Raw genomic sequence first — 20,118 nt, 5'->3', positions numbered from 1 at the left:
TGAAATGAACGTCGACTAAAGCACAGTTTCTCCCTCAGCAGAAAGTATACAAACAGCTCCATAGACTTGCCACGCGGTCCCGTTTTAAGACCTGTAACGGTAGACAGTGTTGAGAATAAAAATATCTCTCTCATTACCCACCCGTAGTGATGTAGCGAGGCTGGGCCTATCACAGGACGTTATTTAGCCGACTAATGAAGATAAGTCTGCCACGATCAGACAAGATGTGCATGACAGGATGCAAAAGAAAGCAACATTTGAAAAGCGAGAGAACAGGGTTTTCTTCTACTTTTGTTTCCGTGGTAAGTGTTCTAAAGTAAAGTTAAACAAGAGTCACGAGAGTTTAATACCATCGGTATCATTAACACTTTTATTCAGACATCGTACAAACTACTAAGGAGGGGCTTCGGTTATAACTGAAGGAGCAAATTTTGCTCAAAACGTGATCACAATTCACGACGTAAGCGAGTGTTTCAAAGTGCTCCGACTATTGAATCATGCGTGCATACAGCCTCAATAGCAGCGCGAATGGAGGCCGGTGTATGGCCGAGGGCACAAAGATTGCTCAGGAGTCCAAGCTTGGCCAAAGCGTAAGGGTTGTCGGAGAGATCGAAGCAATGTTCCTCGAAGTGACGCACGGACGCCTTGTAACACAGGTGGTCGGCGTCACTGCGTAGCGGAAAACGGCTCTTGAGCACATGGCGCAGCCTGATGTTTTCCCCGAAGGTTGCTTCCTTCGCAAGCTCTTCTACCGTCATATCGACAAATGATCTCTTAGACAGGATGTCTTCAATCTGCTTCGCGATACTTTCTCGCTCTTCCGGGGCTGCAGCTGCGAGCTTCTTTCTCAACGTGACCAGGGCAACTTCTCGACTGTCAACTTCATCGAATGGAAATTTCGGGGCAACAATAGGTTCAGCCGATTTCTCTCCCTGAAATTCGCTCACTTTCGACTTGGCCAACTGCAAATCTCCGTATTCGCACACGTGACTCTTTTTGGTTTCATTTTTCACGATACGAAACTGCTTCTCCAGGGTCTCTTTGTGCAGGTCTTCCTTGTCCGAATCCTCCATCCAGTTGATACTGTAGCAATCACCCAGGAAGGCCCATAGGGCCTCGTCCCAGTAGCAGGCGTAGGCTGACTCATGATTATTTGCTGCAGTTGTTGCATACACGTTGATATCAGGCGAAAGGATGCCTTCAAACATAGACCCAGCGTCGCAAGCTTCTACGTACAGGACTAACTTGGAGTACCTCTTCTGGCGATGAAGATCAAAAATGGTGTCATTCAGGTCCTTCGCGTACAACATGTCGTTTGGGAATCCAACGAGGCCATGACCCCCGTGGTCGGCGAAATAAACGAAGATATTGTCGTCGGGGCCGCTGTTGATCACTTTGTGACTTCCCTTGGTGTGCTTGACGAGATCGGCCCTTCCCTGTAGGACGTGTAAGAAATTCTGCGGCGTGACGTCGTCTCCTGTGTAGTCTTTGGGAACCTTAAGGTAGACGTTCGGTCCGTTGGGGGCATTGATGATGATACCAGGATAATTATTGTTCTCATTGTAGGCGATGTCGTCGTACATCATGACAACAATTTGCTCGTCAGGGATGCCATGGTTGTGGAGAACATGGTACGCGTGGCAGATGTCCGCTTGATGCCTATAATTGAGCCAGCCCTTAGAGCCAGCTACGAGAAGCGCCCATATCTTGCCTTTCTGTGATCCAGCATCTCGGAGAGATCCTTCTAGAGTAGCCTTACCACAGGCTACGGCAATCACGGCCATGAAGGCCAACGTCAGCAGTGCAACTCTGGTCATTGTGGGTATTGACTGGCGTCGGCTCGGGCTACAAACCGACACGACGTGAACTGGTGAGTGCCAGGCACGCTCGCGTTTTATAGAACGGGAGAATGGAAGATAAGATTGTTAGGAGTGTCGGGGGAGGGAACGACTGTTTCTCGCTACCGGTAGGCAGATTAAATGCGTCAGAGACGTCAGGTGTTGGCACTCTACCTTTGACATAGAGATAGCTTTCACGCTCTTATCTTTGGATCACAGCTGTCGTTGCTTCTATGGGAAACAGATGAGTCGTATTACTGGAAGCTGGAGATTACTATAGGGAGTTGGCGATGGTTCATATCGCAACACTGCAGCATTCGCATAAGGTTTTACATCAACTTGACCAGCTCACTTGCTTCTTTTCTGAATGCTATATGTGCATCCACTTAGGAGTAGTTTTTCAACTAAGAAGGTGCTCCTGATCGTTAAACGAAACTGAAGCTTCCCTCTACAGAGTCTGTTTCTGAAGCTTGAATTTGTAACGAGGCATACGAGAACTCATCGTCCTTACCACCAATCGTAACGAGGGTTAGGAATTAGGAAGTAGTTTTTGCGGGGATTTGTGAATTTGTAAATGTCATTTCTGGGATCACGGAAAGGGAATTTTCGCAATTGTCCTCACGATGTCGTAGGACACTGTATCCACATGCGTATCCATGTTATCATCAGTTCTCTCATGTTCAACAATACAGTGCTCGCTTCCTACCTAATTCGCGTATTACACAAGGACATGTGCAGGGAATATTCTAGTCGAAGAACACGAAAAAAAAAAGAAACGAAACAAAACAAAAAATGCTGTTCACGGGGAAAAAGTCGCGTCGCGTATTGCTTGGAGCAATCAACCCGTGCCGGCGTCTTTTGCGTCTCTTCCTGTCGTAATCAAGTGTCGTCCTGTTATCATACAGTCTGGATACCATAGGAGCTGAGCCCTTATTCTGACTGTGCTGCAGGATATTCCTCGCAGTTAGCGGCGCATGAAAAAAAACAACCTCGACGTTTGTCTTACGCGAGAGCAGAAGGCAACGATGTTTTTTTCGCATCTTCGGCTGGGGCACTTTAGGAACCGTGGCTTGCGGTGGTTTTGATCTTCTTTCTCGTATTTTTTCCTGCAATATTTGGTGTAGTCTCACGGATCGATACATTTCGTGTACGTTCTCATCTTTTTAATTTATTTGTGATATCGTACTTTAATTTGTTATCCTGGTTGTTTGGGGAGATGAAAACATGTCGGGATTCCAATCCTAGCCGAGCGTTGCTATAGGGGAGGGGGGAGAAGTACTGAAAAGAACGCTGCCTGTAGAGTCATCCACGTTTAATTATACTTTGACATATTCAACCTGAACGTTGAATGCACATCGTTCCTGAAATGTCTTTAAAAGAACCCAGAGATGACCCATTTTTCTTTCGCTCTGGCGTGTTCCACCAAAGAATAGGATGAAAAAGAACGACGAGTGCAGGTGACCCCGCGCACCCTTTAAATAATAATTATTTTTGTTCAGGTGCCCCCAAACAACCACTAGGGTCTTCTTATTGGTGCACCACAAAGGTTAAAAAACCCTCCACTCGTGAAAATTGCGTATAGAAGAGAGAGGGAACGTCGTGACGTTGCGTGGTCCCCAGGCATGTGACTCTTGACATTTGGCGACACAGCCCATGCAGATATAAGCGGCGCGTGAGGTAACGAGAAAAAAAAAAAAAAAACGTAATTCGCGCGAGGATCGTCTCGGCGTCTGCTAAAAAAAATATGCTTGGGCTGCTCCTATCACTCCGTGAGAGTCTCCACACTGTCATCCCAGGGATATCCTAAGAACATTATGCATGGACGGGGATGGCATCCTCAGGAGGGTGAAATTTTGGTCCGTTTGCATAAAGCTCTTCGAGATCGGTTCAAGTCAACTTGGAGCTCAATCGTCCGAGCAGAAAGCAAATTTGAGATAGCGCCTGAACGCGTTGTTGTGTAGCGATCTCAGATTTTGAGACTGGTAACTACCATGCTCAAATGCCTATTCAACTTGAGAATGGTTGCTCTGCTTGAATACACAAGGTATAAGTTCTTGATCTGCCACTCACATGTAACCAGTTGCTTTGTAATGGACACATTTCTTGTCAGATTGGAAATATTTGACCATTCATTTTTCATCTTCATGTGCCAGTTTTAGTCTTCCTTCTCTCTAATTTGTGTTCCGTTTCACTGCCGTTCATCCGCATGGAGACAGCCACGAGATGCAGATTGCTGTCTCCATCATGCAAAATAACAAAGCACACGAAGCTTGGCGTCCATTTTATCGAACAAAAGTACTTTACAATCCGGTGAAGTTACTAAAATATCTGTGTGCGAGTGTTCATGTTGTTGTAGCAACTTACGTGGACGACAGAATCCGTCGCCATTTTGAAAAGCGGGGCTGGATATATGCCTTCCGTAGACCAAATTGTGAGTATATTGCACTGTAGAGTTTCACGATACAGTAATTGTAAAATTTAGCCCTAGCTCCCGTGGTTTGACGCGAGTGACAAGAGGCAAAAGAAGACTACTGCGAGAAACAGACAATCTCTGAATGTCGTACAAGCCTCTGACATCGCTCTGTCCTTCGTGGCATTGGCCGGTTGAGCGCAAGACGTAATTTCCGCTCGCCAGTTGCCCATCCCAGGTTATTCCTTACACAGGGCCGGCGGGGAGGGGCAAACGCCCCATGAGCCTGCCTGAAGGGGCGCAAAAAAAGAGACCTTACGGGAAGTAAGAATACGAGGAAGGTGGGTGCAGATTTCCCATTTCTCTCCCGGGAGGCGAAAAATGGACGCGAGTGCTGGTGAGTATGAGGCGAGAATTGTCTCAAAATGTTTTACGCAATCGTCTTTGCCTCACGTCTGAGACTTTACTGATTTCATTACGAACTCAGCGTGGGATCGTTCTCATCACCGTTTTATTCTACGTGCAAACGGCCCTCATCCTCAACCTGTCAATGTGGAACTATACAGGGTGTCTCTTCTGAGCTGCATCGAACTTTCCTAAAACGGGAGGTTGCATTAAGGAGCTTTTACTTTTATCATTGGAGTACTCAACGGGGCTGCTACTAGGAAACCGCTCTCTTCTCAATTAGGGGATTCATTAAGAGACATATTTTTTAAAAAACTTTTCAATTATTGATTGCAGGGAGCACATTGCAATTGCGATACCAAAGCCTGATATTCACATGTCCCGCTCGAACCACTGATATATCGCCCTGTTATCGCCACCTGGCTGGATTTAAAGAAGCGTGATTTTCAGCGACGTGACTTTTTATGAATGATAATGTATCTCCAAGAATATGACGTGTTTCGACAGCGTAGTAGAAGAAGGACCGAAAGTAGTATGACAGGACAAATCTGCAATTTCAACTGAGCAAATGTATCGAATAAGGGGCGTTCAAATAGATTTCAATAAATCTTTCCATCGTGGCACACGTGCAACCAACAAAACCACAACTGCAACACGTGACAATCTCACTCCCAACATAAACGAAGTATGATTCATTATCTCCAAGAAGCCATCTCGTGATATTTTTGCAGCACAATGGGATGCTTCATCGTCACGAACACATGGCTTCGGTAGTGAAGGGTCAACATGATAACTGTTTGTTCGCAGAAAGCTTTGAAATGGGGATCCGTTCTTGGGCGTCACTGAAGATAGCGTCACTGGAGCGCAGTATGTCTTCCCTTACTATAAACAGAATTTTATGAAACACGTAACTGTCTTTAGAAAAAGAATGTGGGTACATTCGTGGATGTTTCGCCTAAAGTGATAAAAAATTCTAACCGGCGACGTACTCGTCGGAGGATTGTGGGATTTTCGGCAAACACCTTACGGATGACTTTTGCCACCATTGAGGAAGGCAATTTTTAATTGTGAGTAATTTATTTTCTCATTTGAAATTAGAAAATTGGCCGGCGAGCCTTACATTCCTTTAAAATATGATGTCCGCATACCCAACAAAAACTATGCACAGTATCGCAACGGATACAAATTACGCTTTCGCCCTGCTGGCTTCATTTTCGCAAGGAAGCGAAATGCGTGTTTAAAGGAGGAAGATGTGTTCACTCGTTTTGCCTTCTCTGACGGTTGTTGCGTTTTCATTGTGACAAAACAGATGGGGCCACCAGCATCAAGGTCAAAGCGGATGACAGAAAGCTAAAACGAGAGGCGGGCACATTTCCTGCACTCATGTCCACTTACCTCCCGTGCGTTCTCCTTTGCGACAATCAAGCAGGCGGGGCTAAGGCGGAATTTTTACTAATTGTTTTAGACTATTTTTGTTGCGGTACTGTGCATAGTTTTGTTGGAGCTGCGATCATTCATGGAGAACTTAATATTTATGTGAAAAAAGAGTGAGGTTCGCTTTGCAATTTTCAAAGTTCAATTGACAAAAATAAATTTCCCACAATTAAATGTTGTCCAAAGCCTTCCTAAATGCCGGAAAAAGTTTACAGAAGGTAATTGCCGAAAGTCGCACAGTCCTTCGGCAAGTTAGTCGCCAGATAGAATTTTTTTATCACGTGAGGTGAAATACCTTGTATAAATGGGCCACCTCATGACCGCACCAGCAACCTCTCAGGGTTAATTGTTTCTAGATAGCGTTTTCAATCTGATACATAGAAGTTCAGCCAGACAAGAACATCATACGTTCAGGAAATGTTAAATACGTGACTTCAGATATATAAAAATTCAAAGTGAACGTTTCGGCGGCGCCTTCCACAGGGTTAATGAGTCACTACTCACCTTAGGATCCGTGCTGATGAAGTCATGGTCGGGTTTCCATGAGCCATTTGGTGATTGTTATGCTGTCAAGATCTGAAACACACTGGATATGTATCATTCAGGCGTTGTTACAGTCCTTGGAATTGTCTGGGTCGGGTCAAGGCGTCTTTCACGGTTGGAAGATTGAAACTAGAAGAGGGATTGAAGAGTCTAAATTCCACACCGCAGTCTTCCTGTATCACACAGTAGAGTTAAATGATAATATGATAAAATAGGATTCTCACCGTACCCGCTTAGGAGTTTCGGAGCACCTCTGAGAAAAAAAAAAGAAGAAAAGAATAGCAACTTTGGGGAAATATAATTGGGCTGTGCAGAGCGTCGGCCTCTCACTCAACCAACAGGAGAGCCTCGGGGACGTCCTCTCATACTCTGACGATCAGATTTTGACATACCAAGGATGTCATCTGTCCCCATCTGACGACCTTAGGATAGCCATGGGACGACAGTGTGTTCTTTCCAACATGATCATTCAGATGTGTATAACTACAGCCCTGCTCCGCTTCTTAAAAGACTCGGGCCTTGCGTCTGCCCTCTGACTGGACATTGTTGAACTTTCTTTCGTGCCTGTACTGCACTGCACTGCGTGACTGTTTTGCTTTCATTTTTTTCATTTCCGTTATGTGCTTTGTTTGTATTTGCTTTGGTTTGTATTGGCTTTGTTTGTATTTGCTTTGGAATAAGAGACGACGGAAACGAGTTTTCACGTTTTACAATGACACATACGTTGTGAATCTTTGAACAGACAAAAAGCACAACAGCTTATTAAGATTTCACCAAATGACCTCATACTGATTGATAAAGGGCTTTTTGGAAGGTCGTAGTGAGAACAAAGATCCAATTCTGCTGATGCCTCGAATGTCGCGTCTAATGCGCAGTTTTGAGAGTAGCAGATACAAGATAATGACTACATTGCTCAGGTTCGCGACCATGTCCAACTTGCGATTCAGTGTGTAAACGTTTACATTTTCCTGAACGAAAAAAAAAAACATCTGTAACTTTAATCTCACGCGTGAAGAGGACACATAATTGCTCTCGTATTCTAGTTAACTTACGTTTCACATCATCAAACAAATGTGTGTTGACTAACATACGATTTATTTTGCGCAGTACTGCACATCAGTAAAAATGGCAGAAAGGTTCTAAACGGAGAAATGACATCAGGCCAGCATGACCGACCGCCGGAGAACTAGGAAGTTATTCGTGTCTGGGCGGCCGTGACCCATGTGTCGGGAAATGGCAGCGCCGCCTGGAACGATATGTGTCTTATCAATTCAATTCAATTCAGTTTATTGATTTACCACATTGCATGGTGGGACAGCAAAGCTAAAAGTTACCGGAAGTAACTTGACAAGGCTCTTCTGCCCAATGTTCTTTCCATTCACGAATGTGTTCAAGGCCTTCCACCTACCCGTCCACCCAAATTACACTCAACTTACAGCACATTGTGCTGCCTGGGTACAGACTCGTCAACAATATCCTTAATCTAGGCCAGCGTGTGGTACAAGATAAGCTTATCTATGTATTCACTCCAAGCACTCCTAGTGAAGGAGATGAGCTGTTCTCTAGATTCTAAAGTGTAGTAGTTGTGCCACATTTACACGTTGAGGACGAGGGCCGTTTGCATATAGAACAAACCGGTGATGACAACGAGCCCACGCTGAGTTCGTAATGAAATGAGTAAAGTCTCAGACGATTGCGTAAAAAATTTCGAGAAAATCCTCGCCTCATACTCACCATAGGTTCTCTAGCTTCTCAAGTGTAGTAGTTGTGCCTTCTTTATCAGTGCATAGATGGTAAACATGAAACGTTTGAGAGATGAGGCAAATTGAGGCTTTGTATGTATTTGTCTCTTCTATGTTGTTCCAGCCTCAGAACATCAGTTCTGTCATGAAATGTTTGCTATGTTGATTGATAACTGCCAGGTGGGCATGACGGCACATGCTTTGTAAGGCTTGAGGGGCGGATCAAATAAAGTCTTCTTGTCTGGTACTTCCATGAAGTGCGTCGTACATCCTTCTCTTCTAAACTGTAACATCAGGAAAGATAGAAAAATCAATTTATATCATGTGCCATCATAAGCTTTCAAAAGTCCCTCCCGCAGAACTTGAATTTTCTTGCGGGCTACAGTATATCATTTTGGTCTCATAATCGATTAGTACAAAGATATCGCGAGCCTGTTGGTTGACATGGACTGACACAATAAATAGAATATGCCCGCTCCGATGGTTGTGCTCCGGCACACAGGAATACACAGAGTGAGAGGCCAACCCCCTGCACAGCCGAATTATATTTCCCGAAAGTTTGCTATTTTTTTTTTCAGAGATGCTCCGCAACTTCTAAACGGGTACGGTGCGAATCCTATTTTATCATACTTTTACTATACTTTGATCATATTATCATTTAACTCTACTGTGTGATACAGGAAGACGGCGGTGTGGAATTTAAACTCTTCAATCTATTTTGTATTTTCCATCCGTGAAGGACTCCTTGACCCCACCCTGATTATTCCAAGGACTGTGAAAACACCTGAATGATACATATCCGGGATCATTCAGAACATGACAGCATAACGATCACCAAACGACTCATGGAAACCCGACCATGACGTCACCAGCACGGATTCTAAGGTCAGTGAAATGTCAAAAAGGTGTAAGGAAAAAACAATATTCTATCTGGCGACTTACTTGCCGAAGGATTGTGGGACTTTCCCCAATTACCTTCTGGAAACTTTTGCCGCCATTTAGGAAGGCTTCGGAAAACATTTAATTCGGGGAAATTTATCGTGTCATGATAGTCAGATGAGGGAAAGTCATCCACGAATGACCGCAGCTCCAACAAAAACTATGCGCAGTGACGCAGCAAAAATAGTCTGAAACAATTAGTAAAAATTCCGCTCGATTGTCGCAAAGGAGAACGCATTGAAGGTAAGTGGAGATGAGTGCAGGAAATGTTCCCGCCTCTCGTTTTAGCTTTCTGTCATCCGCTTTGACCTTGATGCTGGTGGCCCCCAACTGTTTTGTCACAACGAAAACGCAACAACCGTCAGAGAAGGCAAAACGAGTGAACACATCTTCCTCCTTTAAACACACATTTCGCTTCCTTGCGAAAATGAAGCCAGTAGGGCGAAAACGTAATTTGTATCCGTTGCGATACTGTGCATAGTTTTTGTTGGGTATGCGGTTATTCGTGGAGGACATCATATTTTAAAGGAATGTAAGGCTCGCCGGCCAATTTTCTAATTTCAAATGAGAAAATAAATTACTCACAACTAAAAATTGCCTTCCTCAATGGTGGCAAAAGTTTCCGTAAGGTGTTTGCCGAAAACCCCACAATCCTCCGACGAGTACGTCGCCGGTTAGAATTTTTTATCACTTTAGGCGAAACATGCACGAATGTACCCACATTATTTTTCTAAAGACAGTTACGTGTTTCATAAAATTCTGTTTATAGTAAGGGAAGACATGCTGCGCTCTAGTGATGCCACCTTCAGTGACGCCCAAGAACGGATCCCCATTTCAAAGCTTTCTCTGCCAACAAACAGTTATCATGTTGACCCTTCACTACCGAAGCCATGTGTTCGTGACGATGAAGCATCCCATTGTGCTGCAAAAATATCACGAGATGGCTTCTTGGAGATAATGAATCATACTCCGTTGATGTTGGGAGTGAGATTGGGAAATTTATCATGTCATGATAGTCAGATGAGAGAAAGTCATCTACGAATGACCGCAGCTCCAACAAAAACTATGCGCAGTGACGCAACAAAAATAGTCTGAAACAATTAGTAAAAATTCCGCTCGATTGTCGCAAAGGAGAACGCACGGAAGGTAAGTGGAGATGAGTGCAGGAGATGTTCCCGCCTCTCGTTTTAGCTTTCTGTCATCCGCTTTGACCTTGATGCCGGTGGCAACCGTGTTGTCACAACGAAAACGCAACAACCTTCAGAGAAGGCAAAACGAGTGAACACCTCCTCCTTTTGGCACATTTTTCGCTTCCTTGCGAAAATGAAGCAAGCGGGACTAAAGCGTAATTTGTATCCGTTGCGATACTGTGCATAGTTTTTGTTGGGTATGCGGTTATTCGTGGAGGACAACATACTTTTAAAAAAATGCAAGGTTCGCCGGGCACTTTTCAAATTCCAATTGAGAAAAATAAATTACTAACTATTAAAAATTGCCTTCCTCAATGATGGCAAACGTTTCCGTAAGGTAATTGCCGAAAATTCCGTAATCCTCCGACGAGTACGTCGCTAGTTAGAATTTTTTAACACTTTAGGTGAAACATCCACAAATGTACCCCATTTATTTATTTATTCAGAGAGCTCTGCAGCGCCGTGAGGCATTACAGCAGAGGAGTGAGGAAGTAGAATGGTGATGCTACTTGCATCACTCTCAGGAAAAACACACCAATATTGTACACTGACTACACACAGTATTACATGGTAGAAACGAAAAAAAAAAAAAGAAGAGTAACAACAAAAACAAAGAATCAGTGCATAAGACACCTAATCTTAGCCATAAATAATGTATTATTGGCAGCATTAACGGCTTCTTGGGGCAGAGAATTCCACTCTGGGATGGTGGAACAAAAGAAAGATTGCTTTAAAACACTCGTTGAAAAACGCAATGGTTCAATTTTTTTAGAGTGATCCATCCTGGACGATAATTTATCACATTTTTTTTTTCTAAAGACAGTTACGTGTTTCATATAATTCTGTTCATAGTAAGGGAAGACATACTGCGCTCTAGTGATGCCATCTTCAGTGACGCCCAATAACGGATCCCCATTTCAAAGCTTTCTGCGAACAAACAGTCATCATGTTGACCCTTCACTACCGAAGCCATGTGTTCGTGACGATGAAGCATCCCATTGTGCTGCAAAAATATCACGAGATGGCTTCTTGGAGATAATGAATCATACTTCGTTTATGTTGGGAGTGAGATTGTCACGTGTTGCTGTTGTGGTCGGGTTGGTTGCACGTGTGCCGGCATGGAAAGATTTATTTCAGTCTACTTGAACGCCCCTTATTCGATACATTTGCTCAGTTGAAATTACAGCCTTGTCCTGTCATACTCTTTTCGGTCCTTCTTCTACTACGCTGCCGAAACACGTCATATTCTTGGAGATACATTAGCATTCATATAAAGTCACGTCACTGAAAATCACGCTTCTTAAAGCCAGCCAGGTGGCGATAACAGGGCGATATATCAGTGGGACATGTGAAGATCAGGCTTTGGTATCGCAATTGCAATGTGCTCCCTGCATACAATAATTGAAAAGTTTTTAAAAATATGCCCGTTAATGAATCCCCTAATTGAGAAGACAGCGGTTTCCTAGTAGCAGCCCCGTTGAGTACTCCAATGATAAAAGAAAAAGCTCCTTAATGCAACTCCCCGTTTTAGGAAAATTTGTTGCAGCTCAAATGAGACACCCTGTATAGTTCCACATTGACAGGTTGAGGATGAGGGCCGTTTGCACATAGAATAAAACGGTGATGAGAACGATCCTGAAAAGTTCAGATTTCAGATTTTATTTCTGCGTACAGCCCTCAAATTGGTGGAAAGAGAGAAACCTCCCTGTTAACTGGATGTTCCACTCGTCCGAAAACAGCATTGGTTACACATTTGGAAAGATCCCATCTTGTCGTCAGCGGCATCATGGGAACGCAAATTACATCTTTCACAATTTGTTTCTTCAGCTTCGTAAAAATTATCAAGTGGAAAGACTTGTTTTTTAGTGCGCACCATACTAAAGTTTTTATTCTCTCTCTTGCAGGCTGACGAGGGGAAAGAAAAGGTTCTTGCAATAAAGCTCAAAATGACTTGAGAATTCCTCGACTTGAAATTCCGCAACTTAGTAACACACTGTGGCGACTCAAGTGTCAGCACAGTCCAAAGTAGTTTGAATGTGGACGCATGCGTTTACTAAGCTATTCATGCTCGGAATACGGGTGAAGAAATCTAGGTTGCAAGGCCGAAAGTTTACGGATTGCAAAATGTATTGTTATTTAACTCAGGAACGTTGGCCTGATTCATCAAAGTTTTCCTGTTTTCTAAGGCAGGAAGATGTATCGTATATGATGTAGGAAGGGAATTGCCTCAGGACCTGAAACGGCGATATTTCGAACAGACTCTTCTTCTGGGCACCGTGCTCATGATTGACATGGTATTTAAGGGTGGCGTTAAAGGTTCATGCGAATTGTGGGTCAACAGCCCCGGGGGAAGGAAGGCGTTTACGGCCGAAGTGAATGGCCGCTTTGTAAGAGTGTGGAGGGGATTATGTGAACCCTGGCTCCAGGCCGGTTACAGAAATGCCAAGTCAACGAACAACGGAGGAGGAGGAGGAGGAGTGTCGTTGGGAGGAACCCGAAAGGTCTGCCTGTTTCTCGGGAAGGGAAAGGTGGTGGAGAGGAGGAGAGGAAAGGGTGAGCTGCGTCCATGGGCCGACTTCAGGGGAACTGTGCTATTACACATCTGAGGGAAACCCAGGAAAAACCCCAGACGGCACAGCCGGCCCGCGGATTCGAACCGCAGACCTCCCAGTCTCCAAGCGCACGCGTTACCGCTGCGCCACCGGAGCTGGTAACGGGACAACAGGCAGGAATGGGCGACCATTCCGAAAGATAAGGAGGTTAGTGGTTACGTGGTATAGGTGGGAGTAACGCGTTACAAAGTAGTGCGTTACCAGTAACGCGTTACATTCGAGTAGTGGAATATGGTAACGCATTACATTTGGGAGCAAAGTGAGGAGTAACGTAACGTCATTACATTTTTAATAACGAACGCGTTATGCGTTACTTTGTGTTCAAGAACATTGATTCGTCGTCTAAACTTGAAAGCTTTACCAAGAAGGTCACATCTATCTATTCATCTTCAACAATGACAAGAAGGTAACATCGACATCCACGAAGAACGCGGAAGAAGGGTAATTGGCCTACCCTGGTTGAGATGTCACCTTTGTGTACCGCCTCTGTTTTTTACTCCCTCGTACGAATGGGGCAAAAGCGGCAGAAAAATAGCCTCTACCGTCTGAACAAGTGACAAGGTACCAAGGGATTGGCTGTTTGGATTTGTACTGTGTGAGATAAAAGGTCACCGTCTCTACCAACCTTGCCAAGGAGCATTAGGCGTCCTCTCAACCCAACGTGCGAAGCTCACAGATGAAAATTTTGAACATCAACTACTTCTGCGTTGCAATTAATCGTACATGTAAGTTGTGTTTATGCGTGACCCTTGTTTGTCCCCAACATTGTTTGTATTGACTTGCGGAATGCACTTATGTGACTCAACCACAAATGGTACATACTATGTGGACAACTGGTGAAGTAATGCAAAAGTAACTGCATTACTTATCAGAAGTAACGGCGATAGTAGCGCGTTACCTACTACCACAACAGCAACCAATAACGTAACGCGTTACTTTTTGTTAAAGTAGTGAGTAACGGTAGTGCACTAGAAAATAAAAGTAACTTCCCCACTTATGTTACGTGGGGAAATTCTCAGAGCGAGCCAACTTTTTTTTTTGTGTGACATATATATTTGTAATACACAGTTGTGGCATGCAATGGAGTAGTGGCAGGAGTGTTGAAGTGTTCAGCGACTGCTTTGAGGAGTTTGTTTCAGGTGTCGGTTCTGTGTCCGGTGAGGCGGTTGTTCATTTGTTGGCCCGTTTCACCAACGTATTACATAGAGCAGTCGCCGCATTCAATGCAGTATATGACATTAGAGCTTGTGCATGTGAATGCGTCGTTAACAGAGTGGGTGTAATTGCTCGCAGTGCTTTTGATGGAGTTAGCGTGTTGAACGTCCATGCATGTGTTGCAGAGGCGTGTTCCATTGTACTGGGTGTTCGTTTTTTTTTTTTTTTCTTGCGTTGGCCAAGGAGTTTGCTAGGGTTTTCGGGCGTCGGTACGTTAGCTGTATTGATTGGGTGAACATACTCCTGAGTCCGTCATTGCTTTAGAGGAGGGGCTCATGTTTCCTAGAATGGCCTTGTTGTTTGGAAGTGCGTTGGAATATCTTGCGATGAAGCTTCTTTGGCTCGTGTCAGAATGTTTTCGGTGTTCCAGAACATCGTTTCGATCCAGTGTGAGTGCCTTGCGATGGAATTCGGTTGGAAGGGAGTCTGGGTAGTCTCTTTGGGCAAGTGTGCTACAGAGTTGGTCGAGCTTCTCGGTATAATCTGTGTCGTTTGAACAAACCCTGCGCAGTCTGACACTGTGCCCATTAGGAATGCCAACCTTACAGTGGCGCGGGCGTGGTGACTGTTCAAGTGACGGTATCGTTGTTTGTCACTTGGAATCGAACCCACATCTTCTGGATTACCGGTCCAGGGCTCTACCAATTGAGCTAAGCTAACACTTTTTTTCTTTTCCACCTTTTATTAACAAAAAAAAACACAGAAGTACACACAAGTACAGCTAAGCTAACACGCCTCTCCAGCGACTTTCGGGGTGCGTCATCTGAAGGGACGACAAACCCTCACTCACCCTCCTTTCACTCTTACATTTTTTGCTCACTCATACACACATTCATACGACGGAGATCGACGCAAGCGGCACCTGTTGAACAAGAGAGAAACTGATGTTCTGAGGCTGGAACAACATAGAAGGGACAGATACAAACAAAGCCTCAAATTGCCTAAGAAATCAACGATGAAAGATGAAGGTAACTGAAATGGTTAGCCAGCTGTAGGGATCGAACCCACATCTTCTGGATTACCGGGCTAGGGCTGTACCAATTGAGCTAAGCTAACACGCCTCTCCAGCGACTTTCGGGGTGCGTAATCTGAAGGGACGACAAACCAGCCACTCACTCTCACTCCTTTCACTCTTACATTTTTTGCTCACTCATACACACATTCATACGACGGAAATCGACGCAAGCGGCACCTGTTGAACAAGAGAGAAACTGATGTTCTGAGGCTGGAACAACATAGAAGGAACAGATATAAACAACGCCTCAAATTGCCTAAGAAATCAACGATGAAAGATGAAAGTCACCGAAAAGGTTAACCAGCTGTAGGGATCGAACCCACATCTTCTGGATTACCGGACCAGGGCTCTACCAATTGAGCTACGCTAACTTTTTTTTTCTTTTCCACCTTTTATTAACAAAACACACAGGTACACACAACTACAGGTACGTCACACGGTTGCAACGCCGTGGGCCATTACAAAACGTCTAAAGAGAAAACTGAAGACCTTTTGAATTTGTACATACGATTTTACAAGTACGTAAGGGCATCAGACAATGGTTTGAGCTACGCTAACGCGCCTCTCCAGCGACTTTCGGGGTGCGTCATCTGAAGGGACGACAAACCAGCCACTCACTCTCACTCACCCTCCTTTCACTCTTACATTTTTTGCTCACTCATACACACATTCATACGACGGAAATCGATGCAAGCGGCACCTGGTGAACAAGTCGTCTCTTCAGATGACGCACACCGAAAGTCGCTGGAGAGGCGTGTTAGCTTAGCTCAATTGGTAGAGCCCTGAACCAGTAATCCAGAAGATGTGGGTTCGATCCCTACAGCTGGCTAACCTTTTCAGTGACTTTCATCTTTCATCGTTGATTTCTTAGGCAATTTGAGGCTTTGTTTGTATCTGTCCCTTCTATGTTGTTCCAGCCTCAGAACATCAGTTTCTCTCTTGTTCAACAGGTGCCGCTTGCGTCGATTTCCGTCGTATGAATGTGTGTATGAGTGAGCAAAAAATGTAAGAGTGAAAGGAGTGAGAGTGAGTGGCTGGTTTGTCGTCCCTTCAGATGACGCACCCTGTTTGTCACTTGGCTTTTTGCACAGGATTGTGGTGAGGTTGCCTTTGCCTAGCTATATTGTGGTGCCGAGAAAGTTGATTGAGTGTTGGTGATGTGGACCTTATAATGCTGTGCGCGGTGTTTAGTAGATCTGCGAACTTTTGAATTTCGTGTTCCCCGTGTTCCCATATTATACATATATCAGCGATGTATCGATGTATCAGTCGGCTTGACCGATTGGCATTGGCATCGCGAAACAAGATGGCGGTTACTTCCAGAACTGTCGAGTGAACGTTACCATGGAATGGCTACGTATGTTGACTGTTCCAAACAATGTGTATCGTCTGCGGGCAGTTGTTGGATGTAATGCATTTCACACGCTTCAACGTCCAATCTTGTCGTGCTGTTTGGGCATTTGTGTAACACGGGTACGTACCATTTTCTGTATTTTCAGTCAATACGGGGTGTACACGGGCAATATGGGGCCCATATTCCCAGGATTTTCCCAATATTGGCTCAAACTTGGCAATACGGGGACCTTATTGCCAGGGTTTTCCCCATATTGGCAAAACGGGCCCCATATTGGACCCGTATAGCCAATGACAAGCCAACATGGGCCCAATATTGTGTGCTGCATAGGACATCTTTCTTAACTCCTTTCACTCTGGCGATCTGTTTGTGGGTCCGGCTAAAAGAATGCTGTACGTTTTGGATCGGATGGTTACGACTTCTTGAATAACACCACCTCCCGTCTCGTCTTTGAAATACCCTATGAGGTTCGCGTGCACGTCTTTGAAAAGCGGGTGGTCCGGTGGATAGGAGTACATATCTAACTCATCCTCAATTTTCATCAGCTGCTCTTCGAGGCTTCACACTGTGCGTATCACCATAGACCAACTGCACTGGACATGTCAAGCGAGAAAAGAGCAACTCGTAAATGAAGCTGTACATTCGGACTGGGGATATCTCTAAAATATCAAAACACACATAAAGGGGGTGCGTGCATTTGATGCGACGCTGTTTCGTCTTGTACAAGATGCAACTGTCACTACGAAAATGACGAAAACGAAAAACGATACACGTTCAGAGTGCAGGGCGATGATCGTGGTGTAGGTGTCACTGATGACTGCTGCAGAGTAAGAGGCCAGCGCCTCCAGAACCACTTTACTGTCGGTGAGGATCGACCAGGCTCTGGGCGCACACGAGGAGACATGTCTCATAGCGGCCAGTAGTGCGAATGCCTCGGCCTCAGCAGATGACATAACAGGGAGCTTGAAGCCGTGCTCAGCTCCATCCTTTGGGATGCAGAAGGCAGCAGACGACCCAACTAGAGAAACTGAAGCATCGGTGTATATTTGGGTTCGATGCCGGTGGTGACTGTAGATGTGGAACAAGGTCAGTAGGCAGGCCACAACTGTTGGCACAACCTTCTTTTTCCTAAGGCCCGGAATTGACGTTTGTACAGTGGGGTAGTGAAGTGTCCGCATGGGTGGCGCAAAGAAGGTACGGGTGGAGGTTGAGGGGATGTTGCTTCGTAAACGGCAAATAGCTTGACCGAATGCAGATGCGGGATAACGTTACGCAATGTCACAGAGGTAATGGGCGCGTCATTCATAACGTGTCGTTTCTCTGCACGAATGTTTGGAAAAAATTGTCTTGGCAGATTGAAAGGATGCTGTGAACACGTTTTGTTTTCATACCCACCCAAGCATTACACAATACTGAGCCCATATTGGCTGATCATTGGAGATAGAGGTCCAATATTGGACCTGTTTTGCCATATTGCACGTGTACTCCCCATATTGACTTGAAGATGCAGAAAATTGTACGTACCTGTGTTGCATAAATGCCTAAGTGGCATTGGACGTTGAAGCGTGTAAAATGCTCAATTCAATACGTCATTACATCCAACAACTTCCCGCAGATCATACATATTGTTCGAAATAGTCAACATATGTGGCAATCCCATTATAATGTTCACTAGAACTGAACAACTCAACCTTCCACTTGTTGGAAGCAGCCGCCATCTTGCTGCTTTGTGGGAAAGGCATTCAGCGTCAACTCGTGTTTCAGGTGTCTCTGCTAGTGGAGAGTCCGTTCTCGTCCATGAAACAGTGTCCGTAAAGCTGAACTGTGTGAAAATTGTTTACACTATTATGATTGCCATCTGGAACCGAACCCTAAAAGCTGAACGTGAACCGAACCATTAAATATAGATTTGACTCTCTGTGCAGTGCTTACAAACTGTGCAGTGCTTACAAACTGTACAGCGTTGAGGTGGTTTGTGAAAAGGTATAATGAAGCATGGGCTCTCATGCAAAAGGCCCATGCAAATCCAGCAAGGAGGAAAAGGCCTGGAACTCTGTCTGTATATTTTTCACACATACTTTTACAACTGCAGCATACTTGAGCTGTTTGTGTACCAACTGTATGTAGCACTGGATGTAAGTTTCAGCAGAACAGTTTGGCAATTTGATGAAGCTGTCTTGTGTAAAGCTTGTCAGAGTGACAGGCTAGGGCAGTTTGCAAAGAATGTGTGCTGTAGGTAGGAAACCAACCTCCCTGATTTCCAGTCAGCCTGTGTTACTACCTCGACATCAGTGTGCTGCATACATACCAAGTGCCTTGATCTGGCACGAGCAATGCTTTGTATACGCTGTCGGACATCTCGACTTGTTTAGCAGTGCCTTTCTTGTTGCAATTTTTACTGCCGCTAGTATTTTGTTGCCTTTTCTGTCTTCCATGCAAACGGCCATGAAGACGTTGGCGCCACCTAGTGTGACGCCTTGCAACTAGGTAGTCACCTGTCGTCGATCTCTGCTACCAGCCATTGTCTCCTGCGAGCAAGATGGCTGCCTCTTGTCAGTGGCCATTCCAGAACGATTTCTCCTATATGGCATCGTTGATTTTCAAATAAGTTGTTCCTCTCCACTCTATTTCTATTTCTTAATTTTTTATGAGTGAGACTAGATGCCAACATGCAGAGTGGTTTGGACACTTGTCTGATGCTCCCCAATTAGTGAAATGACTCACTGGATGATCATAATTGCCATGGGGCTCCTACCTGTTTGAATTGCTAATTAATGACGTCCCCGAGTAGTCTGCGTATTGCCCGCTGATTGTAGTCGTTCCCTACTACAACGCCCTCACGTTCTGTCATTGTACTAGCTCCATGATATACCGTGTGCAATGATACCGGGGTTGTGAAAGAAGGCGTTCAGAATGATCCTTCAGTTCTGGCATGTGTATCGTACCTTCACTGTGAACGGTTTTCGAATGAAACAAGTGCTTAAGTACAAGGACCCTACTTCATAGAATCTGTGACAAAACTCACTCATATTCTGTCACAGTACTAGCTTCTTCATCTACAGCGGCAGAAATATCGCTCAGTAAGCACATACCGGGAGTGCGAAGAAAGGCCTTCCCCCCCCCCCCCCCCCAGAATGAGGCTTCAGTTTCAATTTTCATTTATTTTCTTCGTCTGTGGGAGGAAGAGCAAAAAGCCATTCTGGCATGTCTATCGTATCCGTCCTTCAAGATGAAGTGGTGCGAATGACAAGAGGATTACGTAGCTCGAATTCTCATCTATAAAGCAGCAGGGTCTTGTCAGGGAGAAAGACACGGACCTTGTGAACGTCATCGCTCTGACAAAATACAAGGTGCACCGTGCACGGATGACAAAAATCGTCGAAAAAAACTTGATATTCAAATCAGCGTGATTGAAAATCGC

General features: G+C 44.8%; 1 protein-coding gene across 1 annotated transcript; it reads right to left on the bottom strand.

Moving 5' to 3' along the window:
* Nucleotides 1-352: 352 nt before the first annotated feature.
* LOC135375393 (legumain-like) lies at nt 353-1,886 on the bottom strand. The gene has a single exon (XM_064608113.1). The coding sequence runs from the start codon at nt 1,815-1,817 to the stop codon at nt 474-476; it is 1,344 nt and encodes a 447-aa protein (XP_064464183.1). The 5' UTR covers nt 1,818-1,886; the 3' UTR covers nt 353-473.
* Between the last annotated feature and the right edge of the window lie 18,232 nt (nt 1,887-20,118).

Source organism: Ornithodoros turicata, unplaced genomic scaffold (genome assembly GCF_037126465.1).
Source record: "Ornithodoros turicata isolate Travis unplaced genomic scaffold, ASM3712646v1 ctg00000858.1, whole genome shotgun sequence".
NCBI lineage: Eukaryota > Metazoa > Arthropoda > Arachnida > Ixodida > Argasidae > Ornithodoros > Ornithodoros turicata.
The sequence above is the reverse complement of the archived record's forward strand: the minus strand, read 5'-3'. Positions and strand labels throughout refer to the sequence as shown.